The sequence below is a fragment of the Drosophila melanogaster genome, chromosome X, assembly GCF_000001215.4.
Source record: "Drosophila melanogaster chromosome X".
Lineage (NCBI taxonomy): Eukaryota > Metazoa > Arthropoda > Insecta > Diptera > Drosophilidae > Drosophila > Drosophila melanogaster.
This window is the reverse complement of record NC_004354.4, coordinates 19,145,426-19,170,915: the sequence shown is the minus strand read 5'-3', so window position 1 is coordinate 19,170,915 and position 25,490 is coordinate 19,145,426. Positions and strand designations below refer to the sequence as shown.

General features: G+C 42.2%; 2 protein-coding genes and 1 non-coding gene across 7 annotated transcripts in view; all 3 read left to right on the top strand.

Moving 5' to 3' along the window:
* Positions 1-32: 32 nt before the first annotated feature.
* Inx5 (Innexin 5) lies at positions 33-2,139 on the top strand. Its single transcript, NM_133125.3, has 2 exons — positions 33-1,106; positions 1,400-2,139. The coding sequence occupies exons 1-2, from the start codon at positions 372-374 to the stop codon at positions 1,922-1,924; spliced, it is 1,260 nt and encodes a 419-aa protein (NP_573353.2). The 5' UTR covers positions 33-371; the 3' UTR covers positions 1,925-2,139.
* mir-4959 (mir-4959 stem loop) lies at positions 1,668-1,785 on the top strand. The gene has a single exon (NR_047834.1). It is a non-coding gene; the product is annotated as a mir-4959 precursor RNA (primary transcript).
* Positions 2,140-3,833: 1,694 nt separating the features above from the next.
* Positions 3,834-25,490, top strand: part of RhoGAP18B (Rho GTPase activating protein at 18B) — a 30,976-nt gene continuing 9,319 nt past the window's right edge. Inside the window, exons 1-4 of one of the 5 annotated variants that reach the window (NM_133124.4) lie at positions 12,715-12,796; positions 15,915-17,888; positions 18,957-20,105; positions 24,774-24,948. In NM_133124.4, the coding sequence (NP_573352.2) occupies positions 15,963-17,888; positions 18,957-20,105; positions 24,774-24,948 (3,250 nt within the window). In that variant the 5' untranslated portion in view covers positions 12,715-12,796; positions 15,915-15,962. Of the gene's footprint in view, positions 4,060-5,568; positions 6,766-12,714; positions 12,797-15,914; positions 17,889-18,956; positions 20,106-24,773; positions 24,949-25,490 lie in introns of those variants that run through there. The other 4 variants (NM_001298497.1, NM_001144749.2, NM_001144748.2 and 1 more) reach the window with 4 other exon arrangements.

Sequence of the window (25,490 nt, the reverse complement as noted above, 5' to 3'; positions counted from 1 at the left end):
ACTGCCAAGTTCCGGAGAGAAATGGGGAAAAAAAACAAGTAGGTAATAATGACGGCACGGACAAAAAAATATGTAAAACCAAGCGACGATCTGATCTGTGAACTGGCTACCATCCTCGGTCGGCAATTCGATTGCATTCATTGTCATCCCTCAAAGATCGAAGTGATTAATCCCAGGGGCAGCATAGATAGGGCAAAAACCCGGACGAAAACCAGGACAAAGGAGGATCGAAATCGGGACTGTGATCGGGAACAGGAACACGAACGGGAACAGGAACAGGAACATAAACAGGTAGCACCGCGAGGCGAAGAGGAGCGGAGCGTTGAGAGTTGGAAACTGTCCTCGAGGAACTCTTCCCGGAGGCAGAAGAAATGTTTTCGGCGGTGAAGCCGCTCTCCAAGTATCTCCAGTTCAAGTCAATACGCATCTACGATTCCGTCTTCACCATCCACTCCAGGTGCACCGTCGTCATCCTGCTCACCTGCTCGCTTCTCCTGTCCGCGCGTCAGTACTTTGGGGATCCGATCCAGTGCATCAGCGAGGAGAAGAACATCGAGTACATACAGTCCTACTGCTGGACCATGGGCACCTACATCCTCAAGCTGGACGACTTCGGCGATCAGGAGCAGGCGCTGGTTTCCCCAAATCAGGAAGTCTCCTACAACTCTGCCTTCTTCTCATCCGCCACAACCAACGCACCGCAGTCATCGTCGAGGGTCCGCACCAGGCCCCACTTCAGATCGAGTCTGCGCAGGATTGGCGAGTACAACGAGGCCTACGCGCGGTCCCTGTCGATAGCCGAGGGCGTGGGCCCCGAGATTCGTGGCCAGACGGAGCGGCAGTATCTGCGCTACTACCAGTGGGTCATCATCCTGCTGCTCTTCCAGTCGTTCGTCTTCTACTTCCCCTCGTGCCTGTGGAAGGTGTGGGAGGGCCGGCGGCTTAAGCAGCTCTGCTCGGAGGTCGGCGACGCGCTCCTCTCGGAGGAGACCTACAATACCCGGCTGCGCATGCTGGTCAAGTACTTCACCACCGACTACGAGGACATGCACTTTTGCTACATGGCCAAGTACGTCTTCTGCGAGGTCCTCAATTTCCTCATCAGTGTGAGTAGGTTTGTGAATGTGAAGAGGAGAAAACTTACAGAATATTATAACATATATGACTTTAAACTGTTATGAACAATTTCCGTGGGTTTTCTTTGAATATAGAGCTCTTAGCTTGTGTAAAATATAAATTTAGTACTTAAACATAAGGACTTAACATAACAGTCAATAGGACATCTAAACTTTTGGATTTTGTATTATAGTTTTTTTGTTATCGAAAAACTAATATATCACAAGATATGTTTACTAATTTTACCATAATCGTAATACAGCTTATGGTATCCAATCCGCAGGTGGTGAACATAATCGTGTTGGAAGTGTTCCTGAACGGATTCTGGTCGAAGTATCTGCGCGCGCTGGCCACCATTCCGTTCTACGACTGGGATCGCTGGAACCGCGTGTCCTCGAGCGTCTTCCCGAAGATCGCCAAGTGCGAGGTGCTCAAGTTCGGGGGCAGCGGCACGGCGAACGTTATGGACAACCTGTGCATCCTGCCGCTGAACATTCTGAACGAGAAAATCTTCGTCTTCCTTTGGGCGTGGTTCCTGCTCATGGCCCTGATGTCCGGTTTGAACCTTCTGTGCCGGCTGGCCATGATTTGCAGCAGGTATCTCCGAGAGCAGATGATACGCAGCCAGTTGCGTTTCATGACCAAACGGCATGTGAAGCGTGCCCTGCGGGACCTGACCATCGGCGACTGGTTCCTGATGATGAAGGTTAGCGTCAACGTAAATCCTATGCTCTTCCGCGACCTAATGCAGGAACTTTGCGAGCTGCGCACCTCCGCATCGGGCAGCACCCTGGAGAGTCCCGTCTAGGATCGCTAGTGATCAGGTCCACGGATTGGATTAGGATCCCCAGTTCGCCTCGTCCTCCGACTGCCGACTATCAATTGACGTTGCTGTCGTTCGTTAATTCGTGCCCTTTGCATATATCTAAATCTGTATATTGCATATATTTCCTCTCAATTCCTTTTAAAATTATGTACTTCTATGTTTTAAGACAATAAGCGAATATAAATCTATTTAAAGTCACGATATATTGTAAAATATTGTAAAATATTCGTAGGAATAGGTTACTCATACACAAATATGCTTGGCAGAAGGGAGAACATTTTCGGCTTTAGCTCATCTATATTTGTTTTAAATAGTTAAATGTGTATTATGAATACCATCATAATATATCGTAAAAAATACATATTTTTCATATTTTTATATAGTTCTATTACAATTTTATTAAGCAATCTTAAGCAATATACTTCTAGCATTTTTAGTTTGCTTCTATATACGAATTAACTTTGTGATGAGCCGCCGCTTCTACATTTGTTACCTAGGAGCTGCTGGCATTTAATGTGCATTGTTTATAACTAGTTGCTGCCATAATTTCGTCATTTTTGCTGGGACGATCCCCAGGCCCCAAGCCCCAAGCTCCAAGCTCCAAGCCCCCAGATTCCCTCGATCGTCGTGGTTTCAGCATTGTTTTGCGCACATTAACAACGCAACTCGCTCGCATTTGGCCGCCTTCGCCACGCCACGCAACTCACTCACTCGCACTCACACTGACATTCACATTCACGCTCACACTCACACTCACACTCACACTGGCACTCGTTCAGGTGAATGAATGTAAATATTATTCAAAAGCCATTCGTGTGGCGTTTAATATGCCCCGCACTCACGTGGGGCATATCAGTTGGAGATCCCGCTTGCTGTGACTCACCAGCTGATAGGAGTATTCTGCAGAACTGATTCTTTTGCTGCATTAGTTAAAAAAAATGACGATCCTAACTTAGTCTGAATGAGACACACTTCATTATCGTACAAGATTCCCTATCAATTTCTAGCACTCGAAACTGATAAAGATAGTGATTGGCGATTGTATGCATATGAATTTTGAATTGGTGCAGACAATGAAGGACTGATAAATATTTAACTTAATTAGCAATTTTTGTTAATATTTGTGTCAACACGTTGGTTACTTTTGTAAATGTGACGTACCATGTTGATAAGTTCTAAAGGAAGGAAATTTACAGAAGAGTTTTCAGAAAGAAGAAATCCTAAGATAAGTCTCAAGAATCACTTGAGTGGAATGGGATACACGATATAGCTATATAGAGAATATTGTTTAACTTGTATTTTAAAATTATTTAAAATCTATCTATCTAAAAGTTAACTAAAAGTATGTAATTTTGCTGTTTTCATAACAGCAGGGTTTTAAGGATGCAGAAAACATAGGATATATTCTCGAATTCTGTGGCAAAGGGTATAAGAGTATACCCCATAGCATGTTCCCACTGTATTAGAGGGTATCAAGACGTCGGTGCTCTGCTTCCTATCGCTCCCCCCGATTCTCCGCCTCTTTTTGTGGGGTCTCTCCCTTTCCGCTTGACGTTTGCGTGGGCTGTCGACGCCTCTGCCGCTGCCTCTGCGAACGCCGACGTCGACTGCGGCAGAGGTGCGGCCGGTGTTTCTGTTTCTTCAGCTTTTGGTTACATCTATGTACTATATGTATTTTATTCCCATATCTATAGCACCCGTATTCCTATCCCTATTCACATTCGGTATTGTTTTGCGCCGCTGTTGTTTTGCTTTGGCTTTTCGGTTTTTTTTTTCGGTTTTCGGTTTCTGATTTTTTGTTTATTTGCAGTTGCCGCCGTGTTTTTGGGCTTTGAGTGTGCCACTTGGCCACAGTTAGTCGCTCCGTAGTTTGTGCTCGGTGATTTGGCTTTTAGTCGCCTGTCAACCGCCGTCCCTTTCGATTTGCCCATTCGGTTTCGTTGATTTGCTGTTGATTCTGAGCTGATTTTGAGTTGTTTTAATGTGATGCGATGCATTTAATTGAGGCGCGTACGTGACGTTTGCAGATGCGCTTGCTGTTGCATCTTTGCCACTGCATCAATAGTCGGCTATCAGTGGTCAGCTATTGGAATTGCCAATGCACTTGCTGCTGGCCAGTGAGTAACGCACTCGTAATTGGCTCTGCTGAGATACAAAATCAAGAGCAAACAGTTGCCACACACCTGTGGGTAGAGTTTTGGGATTTCCAAAATAAAAAAAATATCTGAGAAAAGTTGTTTTGCTGATAAAATACATATTAACTAACTGTAACTTTTAAGTCATATTTCAAGTCGTAAACTTGATATAATTTTTTGAAAATTGCTCTGCCTAAATAGGTTTCCGAATAAAAATAGTAAGAAAAGTTCAAGCTAATTTAATATTTTTTCGCACATAGCGATTTTGAAAATAACCTATCGCGTACTTGTTAAGTGCATGAATTATCTGATAGCCAAATATTTGCGACTTAATATATGGTCTTAAAAATTACATTGTATATACATAGCAACACTATCTTTATTTCACTTTAATCGGGGCTGCTCAACAGAAGAAAGCCAGAGCAGTTGCATTATCACTGCTTGAAATGCTCGACACTATTATTTTGACTGCAGCTATGCGTGTTGTGTGACATACACACACACACACACACACACACACATCGCACACACAAATTTTAGCGCGTGATAAGCGACAGCGAAAACAACCATGGCAATAAAAGCAACAACACAACGGTGGGCAGTGATAAACACTCCGCGACAAGTGTGTAAAACATTTAAGCGCACAGTGGAATTGCATCATCTGGCCGCGGATTATTGCCTTATTTGTTTCCGAATGGCTATTTTCGGTGAAAGTTGTGATTGATAAGTTCCCTTTCTGATCATTTTTTTGTTGTTGTTTCGTTGTCCAATTTGTGTCACTATTGTTCTCCATCTGGCATCTGGATACGAGTTTTCGATCTATACAAAATGCCGCACATTGTTGTTTTTCGATTTGCATGCAGACTAGGCGAAGAAAGCTCTCGAAGCGGGGTAAATAAATAAAAAAAAAAAGTTAACACTCATAATGGGCTACAGTGGTCGCTGGAAAAAATCAATATTCCACTGTCAAGTCTGGGGTTCTGAGGTTTTCAAAACATGTTCCGACAAATCAATAAATTAAAATTTCTATAACCATTAATAGCTTACCTAAAACTTGTTTATAACGAAATGTATGTCGTATGTGGGGGATATTAATTTCCATAAATATCAATAATATGTTCGATAGCATAACTAGTATAAAAACATCAAGAACGAGACAAAAAATGAAAGGAATTGTCCACAAATGGTGATTAAAGGGTTTTTTCTTATCCCGCCTGAAGGACCATATGGACGTAACAGGATATAGTTCCGATTTCACAGTATTTTGCCAGCCATAAAATGGATCCACAACCACTGTGCGCCTAGAAGAGCCCCATAAACAAAACAAAAACCGAAAAAGACCAACAAAGTCTGCAAAAAAAAGAAGCAACAGCCAAAGCGGCAAGAAAAACGATTACGCCAACAGCCGCTGCTGCTTCAGTCGACGTCGCAGTCGGCGTCGGCGTTGGCGGTAAGGTAACGGTGGCGCTTGAAGGCGGTAACGCTGCGAAACGATTTAGTTGGCCGCCGCTGCCCGAACGCGTCTCCCGTGTGCTTCAATTCTCAGTTTTCGATACGAATGGTCGCCATGGTCTAGTCCCCATTCCATGCCATTCCATTTCCATTTCCACTGGCCTCGTGTAATTATGATATTTTCCAGGGTGTTACGATTAAAATTATTGATTTGTGTGGCCCCAGAAACACTCCCCCGCGCAGAAAAGTGATAAGAAGTGGACGCGTTGCTCATGCTTTTGGCTTTCTTCCGACGTTTTCACGTTTCGTTTAAGTGCACTGAGCAAAAAAAGTGCAATCTTTGACAAGGCATTTAATATATGTACACTCTTTCACTGGATCCTACACACTTGCTCGTACATGAATATGAAATAAACTGTGACGAGACTTACCTATAAACGATTTGTTCCACTAAAAATGCAAAAAAAAACCTAATTTGTACAAACCCAAAAACGTGACGCCCACAACCAACCCAATTTCTTTTCAGTGAATCCCTCCCACACAACACAAAAACGCCATAAAAACAAAAGAGTTAACAAAACGCAACCATAAACCAATGAGTTTAAAGTGAAAGAGTGAAGAATTAGGAAAGAGCAGAATCGTGCAGATTTCGAGTGTGTGATATCTGTTTTGTTTTTTTTTATTAGTTTTTTTTTGCACAGTGTGATCATGGCCGGCGATACGGAGAACAAAAGGGGCTATCGCACCATATTTCGCAGCATATCCCAGGTGTTCTACGCCAATGCAAAAAACTCGAGTAATACGAACAGCAGCAGCAGTAACAACAACAATAATATCATCAACTACAACAACAACACCATCGAGAACAACAACGAGGGAATCGGCCAACTAACAGTTACGCTCACCAGCATAACACCACCCACAGCCACATGGACGTCGACATCGCCCACAATCTCCACGTGCACAACTGCGTCCGCATCGGCGGGATCATCCACCGCATCCTTGTCGCCACTGGCTAGCAGATCAGCGCGATCGGCGGAGAATATATCCTGCAGCGAGTGTGGAAACCCAGATCCGTATCATGGCCAGGACATGGAGTTGGCAAAAGGTCAAGCCCTGACTCCCGAAGTGCCAGCAGTGCCGGTTCCAGCTGCCAGTGCGGATCAAAACCAGAAGCTAAGGGCCAGTTCCATGCTGGATCTGACCTCCAACCATCGCCATCAGAACGGCTTGAGGGTAAGTCCAATCTCACCTAGAAACATGCATCAATTTGTGGGGAGTAGCAAACGCCTTTCAAAAATGGCATTAACCAGACCCATCCATCAAGACATCCATCAAAGAGGAGAATCAGCCAAGAAAGTCCATCCTAGTTGACTTTAAATCAATCATTAACTTTTAAGCCTATGTGATGTACGAAAACTGATATTTCGTAATTTATTTATTTGATCACTTTGTATGACACATCCAGCTACCTTAGAGAGATCCAAAAATGCTAATCACTGGTAATACCTCTTTAAAAGTCCATATAAATGTGAATGGGGAGGCCCTAATAGAGCCGAGATTGAATTTCCCCGAAAAAGCTGCAACTACTGATCTTCGACTGATAATCCGTGTATCAGCTTTATTTATCGGCGATCCATAGGATTTCCCTGGCCCATGAATTTAAACCCGTTTACGGTCCGTTAGCGGTCTTTCATTGGAGGGTTCGGAATGAAATTTGCATTCCCAGTGAAAGTGAGACCGGAACGGGTTCCGAAAGAGTTCCGTTGGGTCCGAAAGTGAAAATCCATTTTCCACTGGCGCATCTCGGCGTCCTTCAGATCGCTTAGCTTGAAGATCAACTCATTTTGATAACTAATTTGTTTTAATACACGACTTTTCGTATTAATGTGCGTGCAGTAAAGAGTAAAACCTTGCTTGGAAACTGTATCATTAAACTAAGATGACCCACGTGAACAACTGTGAAATCCATAAAAAACCATTGGCCAATTAGCCAATAAATCATACTTGTCATGGGCATATAAGCAAGTTCATTTATATCAAAAACACATCGTGTATATGTATGTACATCAGTGTTTACATTTCCGTTTGTGCGAAGAATGCGATAAAAATATGGACATATGTACATATTTCGTAACCTTAACCTTGTTGATTACATTGCAGCCGTGCTGGGCAAGTTTAGTGACCCATTTTCATGGGATAAAATATATATATAAACGATTTTGTTGCTAAGGGAAAACTGTTTCCTGGCAAACTGGGTGCATATTTTCACATAATTTTACATTATTACATTTACATTTACATTATTTGATAACTACCATAAATCAATGTTAGTAACATCATGGACTTGTGTGAATATCGTTTGGCATGGCGTTTGCAATGGCATAGGGGCTTTCATTGTGCCATCCGAAAAGCGTCTTAACCCCCTAAAACCCCCTTAACCCATGCGGTTTTCTCACTGATGCAATGGCAAAATGCATTGCGCATGGTCTTATTTCGAGCTTTTGTCTGTTTCGTTTTCCGTTGCGTGTTTTGCCATTCGCCTTTGCCTACTTTATCATCTTTTAGTCCATCTTCGTTTTCGTTTTCGTTTTCATTTCCATTGTGCCGCTCAACTTGGCGACTAATTGCGAGTGCAGCTGCGCATGCGTGTTGCGCGCGACTTGGCAGCGATTCGGGCGCGTTTTCCCAGCGATTTTTGCATTGCGAAATGGGGAAAGAAATGAAACCAGGAAAAATAGAATATAACCATTATAAGCTGGGTCTCATTAGCAAGCAATTGTCAAGCGAATTTCTCTGATGCGAATGAGGGAACATAAAAGACATGCACCGGGAGAAAATACGTGTTATTTCTTTATCGCATTAAATATTTTTTAAGTTACTCAAGTAGCTAGATTAGCTAGATGGAGTCACTAGTATGTCGAGTTCTCGCATGTATCTATCTTTTGTCTTAGAAATATATTGCTGCATACTTTCAGACACCGAATGCATCTTATGTAACGAAATTTTGCTATGTGTAAATTGTAATGCCTAATAACAACTGAATGCCTTTTGTTTTTTGCTGTGCAGAGGCTTATCACTTGGTTCGTCTGACTGACGAGTGCAACAATTTTGTCATCAGTCAACAACGGGCACAAATACACGTACCCAGTCGGTCACATAGATACTCTGCGTGCATTATTTCCATTTGGCTTTATTTATGCATTTCATTTTCTCGCTCTGATTTGCCCCGCACTTTTGCCTCGAAATTTCTCTTTTAATTTAATTTTTTTTTTCTTTGTTAATGCAGCGCCAAGTAGAATTGTCGTCGTCTGATTGACACTTGAGCTGACATTCTCATTTCAATTCGAATTCGTACTCGTTTACGTATTCCGATTCCAATTCCAATTTCAGCTTCCGTTATCTCCCTGCCCCCCCCCCCCCCTCTCGCGTGCGTCATTGAATTCTCACAATTTGTATCTCAGAGGTTTTTATCTCAAATTGTGAGTCTATGAGTCAAGTTTCGGGGGCCCTTCGGCAGTGTGTTACTGATAGGAAAGTCTGGAGATGAGCTATATAGAAGCGGGCTCATTCCCTAAATTGGTGTTACTTACATATAAGTAGGATTGATCGAAAACAAAATTATATAGGAAACAACAATTTTCATTTACTTATTCAAGCTTCTGTTCCTGTCAACACGAACGTTTGCAAAATGCATAAATACACGTTTCGAAAACTAATATCTTTCAGTTCAATTCTTTGACCAAGCAATTGATAGGGAAATATGGTTAAAATCGGGAATAGTTTACACAGTAATGCAACGGTTTCTCAAAATTTACAAGGTTCTGTGTGTGTGTAAGGTTTATTGCGTTTTTAAAAAACAAAACTAATTTCATAATATTGAACAGGCCCTCTCTAATTCACACTTTTCTCATTAGCCACACAATCGTTTAAATGCTATTAATTAAGAGGCGTAAAGCACTTACAAATGCAGTGCATATTTATTGCATACTTCACACCATTTTACGCAAATTGTTTTTCCATTTTATCAATTATTGACTAATTCATCGGATTAGATTTCATGCTTGAATGGTATAAAACATCGAATGAGTCACAGGCGATGGTCAATAAAAAGTACCAATTAAGGCAGTTTTTTTGTATTTTTATTATTTTACCAGCAGCTCTTTACTTTACTTTTGAGGCGTTGACAAAAGCTGCTGGCTTCGGTCACCCAGCACACACACACACACACACACTTACACACAGCCACTCCCCACTCCCCTCTTTTCAACTCGATCTATCTGTTGCTGCTGCTGTCGCGCTTAATAAAATTCATTAAAAAAGGAGAAGACCGCCGTCCAACAATAATAATCATAAAGTGAACTCAGTGGAGAGGGGGGTGAAGAGGATGCATGTATTGGGGGAGGGGGAGTAAACACCAATACAGCCACATGCAACATTCAACGCAGAAATAGAGTTGCCATTCCAACTATTTAATTGCTAGTCAAGAAATAGCATTTTTTTTTAATCTTTTGCAAATTATTTGAGAATGAAGTTTTCTGCATTTTCAGAAACCAACTGAAAATATTAAAAATTAAAATTATTATTAAAATACACTTTATTTATGCACACTATTAGATATTATTATACATTTAGGATATACTACACATTTAAGATTAGATAAAATTGTATAGAATCTCTCCGCTTATCATAACTGCATATTGAGGCTTATTATATACACATTGAAATATTGAAATGCACTTGTTACTCGAATCCATCGGGTTTTTACTGTCGGATCTCGACAACACTGAGTTGCAGTCGCTGCCAACTCATTACCGACGGAAACATAATGCTGCCAAAGACGCGAGTCTGGTTCTGGACAGGGATGTGGATGTGGATGTGAGTGGGGACGGGGCTGTGGATTTGGTTGGGACATGGACGGGACTTGGACAGGGCCATCAGCCATCAACCATCATCCACGGGCCATGAGCCGTGGGCCACCCCTTTTAATTCTTCGTTTGTTTTTTTTTTTCGGGAAAAGAAGGCGGCCGAGGAACCCGCAGAAAAGCCAAACCAAATATGAGTCGGGGCAAAAAAAAAAAAAAAAGATGGAAACTGAAAGCGAAAACATGAGAAATATGTTCTTCAGGAATTAATTTACCAAGCACTGCGAATGTTAAATGCCCTACTCCGAGATATAATTCATAATTTATTAGCCGAATAAATATATATTAAATATATTTGGGTTTCAATTTATGCACTTAAAACTCATATGTGGTGGCGTGCTTTAAGATAGATATTAAATCTATAGTGTAAATCCCACACTTAGTCAACCCTAGAAAACCCTATGATTTATTGGTATATTCCTGCATATACACATACATACATAAAAGTACATATGTATGTATGTAGGGTAGCCGATAGCAAACAGTTGAATGCAATGTTGGTCACAGCCTGAATGCATTTCTTTATTTCGGTATGTGTGCGTATTTGTTGTTTTGTATCCGCATCTGTATTTGTATTTGTATTCGTATCTGGTGGATACATTTGATGCCGTCGGCAGCGAAGCCAACAACAACAATTGTGTTCATTGTGCTTAATTAATTTAGTTCAAAGATCAAGCGACCATATTGCTGAACATCGGCTGCAATGCGATTCTTCGCCGGCCTCTGCTCATTTTCATTTTTATTTTCATTTTCATTTTTATTTTTATTTTCATTCTCAGTCTCACTCTCATTCGCCTATTTTTTAAGTCTCTTCCCCGGAATTGTTGTTTTTTCCCCAAAGATGCATCCTCATCTTTTCTTTCTCTATTTGCTCCCGGTTCTGTTTTATATGGATTCCGATTTTTGTAAATATCGGTCGTGTACTATATGGATCTTCAAAACATGATTGCGAGCAGTATTATGAGGAACAGGATTATGAGGATTGGTTTCAAAATTCAATAAGAAATAAGAGAGCTTACGGTTCGTGCTGAAAGTGCAGTTCTCATTTTCATATCGGAATTGCTTGCAATAAAGTGTTGAGCAAAAGTATGTATGTACATATGTATATGCATATCGTAATCGGTTTACGCAACTGTTGTGCATAAATTGAACAGTGTTTAGCATTCATCATGGTTACTTACACAGCTCGATCCACCCGCCCAGCACCGCCCCCTCTGCGGTCCCAGAACCGACCCCAGCCCCCCCCTTTTTTTGCACCCCCTACTCCCAACTCAGCCGAACTGAAAAACAAACTCCCAACCCTCGACAGCACCCCCCCCCCCTTTACCACCCTCCTTCAGGGACCGCACTCGATATGCTTAATTAGGCAACGGGCGTTGAGTATAAAAAGCGTCTTTTGTCGCTGCCACGCCCCACCCTTACCCTCTCACCCCCTCATTAGCCCATGCCACCCCCAACCCTTACACACACACGCACATTCGTGAATGTGGTGGCGCACAGCCAGACAGAGCCACACATGTTGCCCATGTTCCATTACACACATGTGGTTCGGTTTCAGTTCAGTTTTAGGTTTGTTCTGCTCTGCGCTGTTCTGTTCTGTTCTGGGCTTTTGCCTCCCCATCACTGATCTCTGGCCCACACTGGTCAGCATGACATGGGTACGAAGGATAGTTTCAAGCTCGGTTGACATGAGTCATAGTTTCACCGATGATGAATCACAGCTCATAATGGTCCATAGTCATGGTCATAATAATGATCCATAGACTTTGCCTATAAAAGTAAATAACTGTAAGAAATGTATTAGACAAGGCAAGAATTTCTATTGAATCTTATATTAATTTAAAAAGTTTTATTCTAAAGAAACTTATTGATGATATAATTTTGTAAGGCTGGCATATATAGTTAGCATTTATAGTTTTTAAAAATACTGATATATCCTGTAATATATGTATTATATTTCATTTGAATATCTGAAATATTTGAAATTACCCGCTTATAATTCCCAACTTGCTTTTTCATCGGAAGCAACAAAATTTTGTTGCGGGCTTTGGGGGTTAGTGCCCACTTTTGCTGACTAGTGTGGAGTGCTCGAGTTCCCTGGGTGACCGGAGGTCGGCATCGCCATAGCCATAGCCACCGCCACCGACTCGTGGCGTCGACTGCGACTGCGACTGCGACTGCGCGGCGACTGCGACGTCAATCGCTTACGAGGCGGACCGCCACCCAAGAAAATTCTCGGCGGCATCTTGAGTTCAATTTCAGTTGATATTCTGTTAAATTCGCGAACGCGTCGCGCCTGCAGCTCCCGATTTGATGGAGAGCCCCACCTCAAGCCCAATTTCGTAATGCTCCCATTTAAAGCTCGGCTTATCAGTGCTGGCCAAAATCGGTGCTTTTTGTTTTGGTGCTCGGGTTTCGGTATTGAAGCCCACCAAGTGCCTCGATCGATCTACAATAGTTTTAATAATAAAACAGTGCATTTGGGGAAATTGGAGAGAAAGTGAGATAAGCGCTGCGAGATAACGGGACCAATCCCGTTTTATTTGTTCCTTCCTTTCGCCCATAATATGGGTGTGTGTGCTCATGTGTTTCTTGTGAATTACAGTATATTGCTTTTACAATGGCATTCATCGTCATTTATTCATTTGTCGCGCCATCTGAAAATGAACGGCGATGAATCATCGGCATAGGCAAATCAGCGGATTACCCACAATCCACACTGATTGCATTGCTGTCTCCTTGGGGGCTGCACAATTTGGACAGGTTTTATTGACGGGGTCAAGAAGGTCTCGATCGAATGCCCAAAAGTATGCAAGTTTATCACCAAGGCGCCCGAAAAACCAAAGTTTTGCGGTTTTGTTTTTTTTGTATTTGAGGAATCAAACTATAAACTGTGTATTTTGCCAGTGTTTGAAGTTAAACTTAGTTAATTGGGTTCAACAAAATATATATCATAATCATATTAAAAAATATAATATTCAATTGGTTGTGCTACAGCTATTTTTATAGCTATTTATAACGAAACGGATTTTCTGAATGAAAATTTTTAAAAAAGTATATGAATTCGGTATCAATATATTTTTTCTATGCTATTGCTGCATTTTGGTGATTCGTATCAGTACATAAAAACATTTTATTAATGAAATTTTAACACTTTAAAGTGAATCGCAAGCATTTCTTAAGTCATGAAGGATTTGAAATATATACTTTCAAAATTTCCAAAATGAACAACAAGCCCAGTGATGTCAGGCTTCTAAATAGTTTATTCACTTATTTATTAATAACTATGCTTCAGAACCTTCAGACCCTAGGGATTCAATTTAAGAATTGTTTATTTTGTAGAAAGCTAATTAGTTCAGAGAAATGCTCCTAATGAGACCACAACAATTATATTAGTGAAAACACAGTCAATCAGTTATGAAGAATTCCACAAGCCTTTTGTTTGCTATTAAAATTCAAATAGTTTGGAACAATTAAGTGTATGGCTCTTTGTTAAATTATTTCTCGGATTGTTAATATATCACGCAAGTAATTAATCAAGATTTTCTATTTAAATAAATTCGGTTTCTGTATAATTTGTGTGTTTTTTATCAGAGAAATGAATATCTTATAGAATGTTCTGTAAAATTATCTTTTAAAGGACAACCCAAACATGATTATAAAGAATTGAAAATTAATAATACAGGTTATTGTCCAAGCAAACAAGACAACCATTGACCATTGACCCTGATTCTAGACCAAAGTATGATTAACAACACCGTGAAAACGCTTTTACCTACCAACCAACCAACATTTGTGGTACCTAACGATCCAAATCTGTTGTATTTTGAAATATGGTGGTAGGCTACTCTCGACTGGATTTGAATCAGTTTTATTTAAATGACGCTGTAACAACAATTGGTGGTGTTGGAGAATGCGAAACATGTTTTAAGCACCTAAAACCCCTAACCGGTTTCCCCTTTCCGCCCCAAGCCGATTATGATTAATGGCGGCGATCCTAGATCAAAGAATTACGAATAATACGAAGCCCCCGAAGAAGATTTCAAGATCTACCATCGAGATAAACATGATTTCCCCACTTACGCCGATCGAAAGATTAATGCACGGACCCTCGTTTCTTGGCACCTTAACTCCATTAGGCTCACTCTCGCCTTCCGTTCGGGATAACTGTGCACTTGAAAAAAAAAGATAGAATATACATATATTAATATATGTAAAATGAAATTTTGCATATTTCCGTTTTGGTTTTTCAGTAAGAAGGAATTGTAGAATTCTTGTAATATTTTAAATTCCCAAAATCAGTGGCTACTATTTTTTGCCAGTGTGAACTGAGCACATTCCATATTCCACACACCATGTTCCACATTCCATCTACCTGGCGGCACCTGTGAGGCGTAGGTGAGGAAGTCGACGATCGTTACACAATTCTCGACTGGCCGCCAACCTGTTTCTGTTTCTCCGGGGTTTTCTCTGGGGTTTCTCGCCCCTCTCCGCTCTCTTCACCCAGTCATGGCCATCATTTTGAGTCCGAGGGATAAGGACGGGGGTTACGAGAGGACCGACATGGTTTGGTGGATCGGTTAGTGACTCATCTCCGTATATCAACGAAAAACAAAGCTCAAAAGCAGAAGCAGCACTGTGGAATTCTAGTCAGATGAAATGCATTGGGGTTTTTTTTACTTTAAACATTATTTGCATTTAAGCATCAAATGTTTTAGGGCAAACAAACAATTCATTTTAGAGCTCTAAACTGATTAGTGATAAGTGCTCTGGATCTTTTTGGGCGTGAAATATACAGAGATATTGGGTCTAGTTACACATATATTGAATACAGCAATGGGTTCCAATAATATTTTATCAAAATAGCTAATATATGTAAATATTAGAAGAAATGGTAAAGAAATTCACGATAACAGGGTCATATTATTAAAAGCTGTTTGCAATTAGATTCGAAAAATTCATCCTTTAAATTCCCAGATTTAAAAAAAGTCAAGCCAAAGAATTGTGTTTTGAAGGCAAAGCCGATGGTTTGGAGGAAAACTGAGTGCAGAGTGCAGCGACTTTGGCTGAGATAATGAATATCGCTGATTGCAGTCGGAAGCGGGAGGGAAAGAGACAGAAAGAAAGAAAATGAGGGTAGTGGCATCACTTAAAGAGTTCAAGCCCATTGACTTTTCTCAGTGATTACACTGCGAGAACTAAGGTCGTTTTTGGGGTGTTTCTCAAAAAATAATAGTGAGTAATCGAAGATTACAAGTTATTCAATTCACTCGAGTGAGAAATTTAAGAAGAGCCATTCGAGCATTTCCAAATCGAATTTATGTTAATTAAATACCTTCGCGACATTTCTTTTGCGGTGCACGAAATTCTCTCGATGACAGTGCTCTCACTTACTATCTCTCCAATTGCCCCGCTCGGCGATTATTTTCTCACTTAATAATGAATTACGATGTGACGCAGCGGCGATAAGAGAAAGTAGGGAGGCAGAAGAAGAAATAAAGAAGAGAGATGCCACAGCAGGCGAAGGACATTAACGATAACGTCGGCATGGAGGCGCACATCTACGAGAATCTGCCGGGCCTGACCTCCACCCCCAAAGGTCACCTGAATGCGGAGCTGCGCAAGTATTTTCCGCGCGAGGCGATCTACGAGAATCTTTGTCGGGGTTGCGGCTACGGCGTGTTTGCCGCCCAAGGACGCTACTGCCATTTCTGCCAGTGCATCGTGAGCGGGGGCGTGGTGAGTACACCGCCTCCCCCACCGCCACCGCCCCTTTCGACGATTTCCGGCGAGAGCAGCAACATCTATGAGAACATCTGCGATTTGTGCCGCGGCATTTATAGCGACAACGAGCGGTGCCGGTGTCAAAGGTCAGAGACGCCAGCCAAAGCGCCCGCACCGTCCACACCAACCACACCGCCCACACCACCCACCAAGGTCAAGTCGCGGTCGCTCTTGGGCTACTCCAAGTCCAGTGCGGCGACCTTGACCCGTCTCTTTGGCTCTCTTAAGCAGCTGAACCGTTCGTCGTCGCTGCAGCGCAGGATATTCCCGAGGACACCCACGACTGGCAGTAGCAGCGCTGGCTCCCTGGAGATCATCCACAACGTGGACGAGGTGTTCCGCACCCAGGAGACCTTTGACCTCCAGCGCATTTGCGAACTCAAGCTAGAGCAGCAGCAACTGAAGGGCAGCCAAAGCGATCAGCACATCTACGGCCGCGTAAGAGAGCCCGAAGAGAGCCAGAGCCACAAGAGAGAGCGCAAGAGGCCGCGCGTCTCTCGCATTCGCCTGCTGCAGGACGAAAGCACATCAGGATCCTCATCATTGTATCTCAACGAGAGCATCTGCCAGTGGATGACCTCCCTGAGGCGGCAGGTGCACCACTACGACGAGGGGCCGTGGCAGCAGCCAAAGAGCGTACCAGCGCGCGATCCTTCATCCTCCGCCGAGGAGAGCACGGTCACACTGCGGAGAAGCACGGAGGAGAGTGCAAAGTGTGCGGACGAGCAGGCGAAGTTGGTCAAGGACTTTAAACGAAAGCTGCAGCAGAAGAGAGCGCACAACGTGGAGCCGGAAAGAGAGCAACGGCGCTGCGCCATCACGGCCAACTTTGTGAATGACTATCTGAGCGCACTGGGCGAAGAGAAAGAGGCAGTGCAACATCAACAGGTGGCCGCAATCGAAGAGCACGTCGCAGTCGTCGCAATCGCAATTCAGCCTCAAGTCTCTGTATCTCTCTTGCGCTTGATGCAGAGTCTCGCTCTTTCGGCCAGCTTGCACGTGAGTGTGCGTGGCTTTCTCACCGCCTATGACAAATCGTTCAGCTTGTGGCTGTGGCACCAGCAACAACAACAGCGACAACAACCACCGATCAACGGTTATCGGCGAAGGAGAGCGCGTGACTCAGTTGTTGGCGTTGTGGGGGATTGGCGACGGCGCCTGCCTCTCTTCGCCTTCTCCTTCGCCGGCGGCAACGATCGTTCGGTGGCCTCGGCTTCGGTTTCAGTTTCGCCAGCGATTTCAGAGAGCGTAGACGTGTGTGCTGCTGCTGCGTCGCGACGCCGCGCGAATCGAAGTACGAGGCGAAGAGGGACAGCGATAGTCAGGGAAGAGGGTGTGTGCGGGGGCGAGAGCTCCACTAGCAGTAACAACAGCAAGAAAAACAATAATAATAACAGTAACAACAACAGCGGAGCTTTGATGGCAGCGCCTAAGCCAAATGGCGAGGCAGAGCGCCCCTCAACAAACAGCAACAACAACACCATCAACTGCAGCAGCAACAACAACAATGACAACATCAGCAATAACAACAACAACCATCACACCGTTGACAATGAAAGCGGTATCAACAACAACAAGAATAACGACGGCAACGCCAATTGCAATGTCAATGAACAACAGCAACAACAACAACAGCAGCCAATCACACAGGTCAACACTCATTAATAAAAAGCAAAAACAAAAGCCGCATCAATCAAAGGCAAAATTAAAATGCACAGAGAGAAAAAGTTTGGGCGGTATCAACGAGCGCCACAAAAAAAAAATATATTATTTAAAAATTCAATTGACACGGTTGAATTTTACCAATTTTTTTATTAACTATAATTGGTTTGATTTCCGTAAATCAAAGTAATACAAATAGTGCATGTAAATAAATATAAAATTTATAATTCCCAATTGCGATCCGTCAAATCAGTTCAACATCAATCAGGAACGATTAAAATTGATCCCTACTTTTTTTTCTGTTCTTATATATGAAAAACAGTTTGAGGGCAATACGTTAATATTGTGATGCAATTATACTTTTCTCTCTGTGTACTTGATTCTGTTACGTTTCACTGCAGTTCAAAATTGACTAACGGTTCACGTGCGAAAGGGATGCCAACATTCGATTGGCCAGCGAAACGAAAAAAAAAAATAAATAAATAAACAAACTTATCTAATTAAAAACAACCATTGAACAATGAAAAAAATGTGAAGTAAAACAAACAAGTTTGCAATGAAAGCACAAGATAACTATAAAATAATCAGCGTTTAATTAACGTCATTTTTCACACTATTTTTTTGAATATTTTTTTTTTACTGATTGCAAAATTTGCGTAAAAAGCAGTAAAGTTGCCATCACAACTGCACAAAAAAGTTCAATATTGTGATTCCTAGCAAAGAAGTTATTAATGGAGTAATTCATTGTTTTCGCAGGCGGCATATTAATGATAATTTCCATTAAAAGCTGATCGGGAAATCCGCCTCCACTTTTGTTATTTTACGTAATTACCTAACTAATTAACTATGTTTATCAGTTTGTGAGAAGTAACCCTAAATTCGTAACTTTATTCAAAGATGGGGTTTCCTTAAATGTTTTTATTATAATTGAAACGAAATGAAATCAAAACGATATCCCACCGTTCGTCAATTATTGCAGCGAGTAAAACACAACAGTCGAAACAGGATATTATTTTTTGTTTTGACAATATAGTATGTTTCCACCTCAACTTTTAGAATTGCGTTATTAAAGTTCGACGACCGGCGCCAAAGGTACCCGTTCGAAATCCCAACACATCTTTGAGCAATCCCCGCCAGATTGAAGAGGAGCAGACGAAGCCGAACGGAGGGAAAAAGGATAACCTGAGAGGCAACTCCTTTGCCGCGGAGAATTCCAGCCCAGAGGAGCAGGAGGAGGAGTCCATTTACCAACCCATTTGGCAGTTCAAGACAATCGAACCCGTAGATCAGGAGATAATCGAAGCCCTTCCCGTCGAGGGCGAAGATGAGGAGGACGAAGACGAGGAAGACGACGACGTGGATGATGAGGAGGAGGATCTGGGGGACTACGACGAGTCGCTGCCATCCGATGCTGATCCGGATGTGATGGCTCTCCAAGCGGCGGCGGTCTTTGCCGCCGGAGTGCGCCATAAGTTGTCCACATCGACGCTGACCAAGCGTTCCAAGATGATGATGCCGACGCCCCTGCCCTCGCCCACCGCCTCCATGGACCATGGAGCGTGGGAGACGGATATGGAGTTCATGTACTCGCGGGAGAGTAAGGAGGAGGCGGATGAAACGCTAAGCCTGGGCAGTACGGTGACGAACAGCACAGCGACCCTGGGCTCCATCAGCAGCACTGGCAGCAGCGTCACCGGGCAGCCAAAGGATACGCCAAAGGATCTGCCAGCGGATCAGCAGCCATCAGTCGTGGTGCATCCGATCCTAAGGAACATTTGCATTTTCTACAGCCAAAAAGATCCGAAGAAGTACAGCGCTATATTCTACGACTACCATCTTTCGCTGGTCCACCAGCGGTTCATGACCCGGATCCGCCGACCAGCACCACCGCCACCCGCCCAACTGGCCACCTCAAACACCACGAGTCTGGCACCACGCAGCGATGATAGTGGCTGCAGTTGCGAGGCGGAGGATTCGTATAACCACCAGCACAACCCCACGCCGGCCATTCCGAAGCCCTTGAAGGAGGAGTGGGAGCGGGCCGTGCTCGCCGCGGGGGCGGTGGCCGGTAAGAGGGGCGTGGCTCCGAGGACGGGACGCAAACTGCGCGTTCGCTCCAATGCGAGGCTGCTGCTCACGGACTCCGTGCTGGCGTGGCGGGAAACGCTGCAGGATGTAAACTGCTGCGAGGACGAGGAGGACATGGTGAGTGGGTGGGGAAATGTCTTGAAAGATGAATTGAAAAACATATATATTAGTCTAGGCATTATTCATACATCCAAATTCCGATTTTGGAATTTCCGGCCAACGATCTTTAAATAATCTATAAATAGTGGGAAAGTCATTTCGTATCAACGTTGAATCAAGCTTAAAGTCGTGACTTATATTTCATGAAGCTTAATTAAGAGAATGAGAAAGATTGATTTCTTTGTTCATATTATTTTAAGCAAGCAAATGACTTTAGTTGGTTTTTCGAGTGGGTACCCCACTGTCACTTGCAATTTGCCATGTACAATACGTTCTCTCAGTCTCTTCGTCTTCGGGTTGGCCATTGTTTCGCCACTTGTTACTTGTCACATCAATTAAAGTCAGCAAATGTATCTGTAGCTTAGTTATCTAGGTATCTCCGTATCCACGGCTCATGCGATTGTTTTGGGCTGGATCTGTAGTCGGTGAACCCCTTCTCCGAGGGCTAAAAAAGTTACTCAACCTTCCGTTTGGGGAGCCAAAAGTTGTGCTGAAGTACCCTGGGAGTCACACTGGGAGGTCATGACTATGAGTCGATTTGGGAATGATACTAATATGCTTATGTTACTGAATCGATTCATATATTCTCTGGTCACGAATCAATCGCATATTGCGACTGAACTTTTGTCGCATTAACAAATTAGCATGATTTGATTTGACTTTATGAATTCATATCCAAGTGTTGTATATATGTATATACATATATAAATAATTCGAGAAGAAGCGTAACCTGTGATACAAAGATAAAGATACATTTTGTCAAGGGATCTATCTATTTTTTTTTTTTGTGTCGCAACTTCGGTTTCTCTAGGGCATTTTTGAGTCGACCGAAAGTGTATCTTTTGGTTTCCCAAACTTGGCTTTTGATTGCAATTTGTTTATAACGCATACGGCTGTAGGTGTGTACATACATATGTACATATGTATGTATGTACATTTGTACATCTGTAGATAGGGACGTGTGCTGCTTTCTGCATAATGTGTTTTTATTTATTTGCCTCTCACGTTTGTTGTTTTCTGTTTGCTGCAGTTGCCGCTGCATGTGAAATTCCATAGAAATTCGCAGGGAGAGTTCATCCCCCCCTTTCGGCCCCCTTTCGACCCCTTTGATACCCCGCCCCTGGACGCGAGGGCCCCAACATGTTGATTCACATTTCGCGAACGACAATTATTTATTTATTTTGCCGTATTTATTTTTTCCTTTTTTTTTGGCATGCATATATTTTGCACATACATTTGTATGTGTATCGGTATTTGCTAGTGTGTGTCCAAAGTTAATTTTTTGATTTTTGTTATAAACTTTGCCAAACCGGTTCCCCGCTTGAGAATAGAACTTTCGTTGGATTTCGTATACCCTTTTTTATCTTTTAAATATAATACTCAAAATGTAATATGAATGATATTGCTTTGAGTGTGCGAAATGAGTGAACTGTTTTTGCAATATTATTCACATATTCATTGCAATGAATGTACAATTTGCACATTTTATGGGGCATTTTCGGGCCGGTTTTTCCCTTTTTTTTTTTTTTTTTTTTTGTGTTATGGTCTTATTTGCCTTTTCTTATGTGTAATTTCCTGCCTCGAAGCTGTGTTCATGGCATTTATCAGCATTTAATTGGTTAATCATTAGTCAAATATGTTTGTAACTCTTGGTCGTTTTGTAAACGCCTTGAATGCTTTTCCTCTGTGTTCCTTCTCGGAAACTGAACCTTCGACTGACTGGGCTACCAAATTTTATCGCTGGCACTGTAAAAATCATAACGGAACTTGAGTGTTCCATAAATAAGACTGGGCGATATGTGTACGGATATGTTTACGTGAGCATATGCAAAAGATTGAATTCGCTTGAAGCTCTTTCCCCCCCTCATTTCGCTGGCATTTAACTGGTTGTTTATGTAGTTCGGTATCTTTATACATAGAGTGTGTGATAACATCCCAAGCGAAATTCTATTGTTTCTCGAACTGAAAAAGAAGCGACTTTTCTAGTGGCCTCATATGTTGTGTCAAACTGAAGTGGCAAAGTAAATTTATTTAGTTTGTCAACACTCTGGAAATAGGCTCACTTGGAAAAAACACGATCTCAATGGGTCTTCAGATGAGCCGAACTCGAAGATTTCTATGAGTGGATTGCCCACGCACTTTCAAAGATTTGATATTGGGTGCTGTGGTGCTTGGAGGGAAAGGAGGAGGGGCTTCAAGGCAGCTCCTCCTCTTGAAATCCCAACTCAAAAGCCCCAAAAAAAAAAAAAACCACAAAAAATCGACAAAAACAAAAAGGTCAACTTAGCCTGAGTCGACTTTGTTTGGCTTTCGGATCATTTGTTTATTTTCCGCGGTTCGTATCGGGTTTTATTTCAGTATTTTTTTTTCGGCTTGTCGTGGCTTTTTTTTTTAGTGAATCATGTGGCGAATGGGGCGATACATATGTATTTAGATATGGACACAGATACTGTATCTGCGGGCGCGCGAATAAGGCAAAAATAAAGCAATGCAAACACATGTACCACCAGCACTAGTACTATTCGAGGTCGTATCAATTAAATCGCCTTACCTTCCCATTTTTTTTTTCGGGCTTTATAGTTATGTACGTACTGTTTGGGCGCACATAAATTTCCATTTTGTGTGTGTAAGGCAGCAGCGGCAAAATAAAGAGAACAAAAAAAAAAAAAAAAAACACTGAAACTACGCCATATTTGCGCTTTTGTTTACGCTCGCAAAAATAATTTAAAATACTATAGCGGCACTCGTATGGAAAGCCGAAAACAGAAAGCAAATTAGCCAAAACAAATTGAGTCTAATCAGTTTGAATGCCGCGGCTCGAATCTCAATTTCCCGGAATTATCAATAGCTAATTGGGGTTGAACTGAACGAATATCTGAATATTCGAATATCCGATATTTATTCGATCGATTTCGATGCGGAATTTTAGGTTCTGTTTATTTAACATTTCTTTTGTTGATATTAAAAAGTAGACTTTGGCTGTACGCATGTTATGCGGCCAAATCAATATCTAAATGGATTTTCGGGCAATCGAGGATCGGGGACTTTGGAATCAAAAAGGTGGATATAGTACATTTGTCATCATCGAAATCTGCAGTGGTTCAAAAGATTTCGCTGCTGTAGGCTATCTAACAATATTAGCCTTATAAAATGTTATATGGTTTTCCATTGTGAATAAGATAAGATATGTATTGTTTATCTTACTGCTGGGTTAACATATAATTACACTGACCTATGTCTTCAATAAGTTACAATAGATCTGTGAAGCTCTTTGGGAAGGCAATGAAAAGTGGAGCCATGGGCATTTCCGGCAAACTCCAGGTGACAGGTGACAGTCTGAGTTCGGGAGTTTCCCCCACTTGAAAGGCATTTATTACTGGGATCGTTTTAATCGTCTTTAAAGGCTTAACTATTAGAAATTTATTAAATATATATAAGTAAGGTATTATTCCGAAAGATTCGATCTTTTATAATATATTTGCGCTACTTTTAATCAAGTGGCTATAGTTCATCTATGGTTTTTGAAGATTGAGATATATTCCGAATTGCACCAAATAGTTTGCCAGCTAGAACTGATCTACATATATGTTTTAGTATGTACATATGTATATGTATGTTATATGGGGTTTAGAATAACTCCCCCCTTCTTTACGAATGGTTTTGTACATATGTCGCCGATAACCTGAGGAATTTGTTTATCCTGCCGTAAACAACAGATCGGTCGGCCACGCCGGTTGGGCGTGGCAAAGGCGATAAATGCATTGGCAGCGGCACCTTGGAGCGGCACTGTTCGATTAGCCGTTATCTTGGACGCTTGCATTTATTTTCCGTGGCGTTGCGCGATTTCTTACAAGTCGAAATCAATTTCTTATCGCAATTGCTTTCTGTATCGGTGTTTGTGTGTTCCGCTTTCCGCCCGCTTCACTGTCCACGGAGAAAGAGATAGCGCATAGTTGTTGTGGGTGTGCAGTCTAAAAGGGGAGAGAGAGAGAGAGAGAAATAGAGAGAGAGACAGCGATAAGACATGGAAGGCAGATTGAATCTCAAGCGAAGACAAACAACGGTGAGCGATGGGTGGAACCGAATAGGAAGAAACCCACTAAACAGAAAGAACTTGCCCCGAACTAATGGCAGTTACGGTATGAACAAGAAAACACCAATTTCTAGCCATGGTGTCGACTGCCAAATACCTCGCAAAATAGATAAACAAACGAAAAAAAAAACACGTAAAAAACAACAACAAGGTGTTGTGTCTTTGATGCTTTTATCAATTTCGTATGAACAATTAGTTTTTCTAAATGTTTAGTTTATGTGTTAAAGCTCGAAGATTATGCTCTTTGCCTAAACATAACGCCCTATTGCAGCTCAAATAATAGGTATTAAAGCGAAAAGAAAAAAAAATGGCAAGAGAATAAACATCGACAACGGCACGAAAAGCTGCAATTAATTTGCAGACGTTACTTAGATTGTCGGATTGTGTATCTCAATTGTACGCTCCCAGAGCTTCTGGACTAGATAGCCCCGCACTTTTCCTTCCCCCACCAGACTTTTGCGAACCGAACTTGAATATTTATGCACTGCGTGACTCTGACACCCCTCTGTGGGCTCTCATTTGCTATTTTGCAGATTGTGCCAGTGACTGACATTCTGCGGGCGCAGCAGATCCAGGAGGACAATGAGGTGCAGCAGACGCAGCAGTCAACGATTCTCCAGCGCTATAAGAGCGTCTCCATTGGCAACCTGCTCGATCTGCCCGGCGAGGATGACAAGAAGTCCATCAAGAATCGCATGCGAATGAAGTGTAAGTACAGGATGCAGCCTATGATTTTTCCATATTCAAAACGAATCATTCATCGGTTGCACGTTGCAATATGATGCACATAGTGTAAATTATTGCAAATTACCGTAGACACGGTAGACTGAGGCACCAGTTTTGCTGAATTGTTTGTAAATTGTTGATGGGTAAACCTAAACTGCTTAGTGTACACAGAGTTGTGTTTGATTATTATTGTCATATAAGTGGCGAGATCGCCGGAATATATGTATACAATTTGCCAGGAAGAAATCATATATGGGATATAACTATGATCTATAAATGTGTAACTAGCATTTGCATTCACGATTTTCAAATAATTAGTTTGTTGCGTTGGTGATGCAAGAAGTTGCAACAATTTATGTCCGCTTGGCAGCATTTAGTCACCATCCGAAAGTGTCTACAACTTCTTGTGCCAACGATGACTTTCCTTCGGGGGAATTCAGTGCCAACCGGTTTAAAGAGGGCGCCCCACTGTCTGCGAAGATGGAGCTGCTCTTGGAGCTCCGATTCCAAGTAGAAGCCACCAA

Excerpts from the sequence above, each read along its gene's own strand:
- Inx5 (NM_133125.3), top strand. The coding sequence starts at position 372 with ATGTTTTCGGCGGTGAAGCCGCTCTCCAAGTATCTCCAGTTCAAGTCA. Across the intron at positions 1,107-1,399 it reads TCCTCAATTTCCTCATCAGT|GTGGTGAACATAATCGTGTT; the intron begins GTGAGTAGGTTT and ends TCCAATCCGCAG.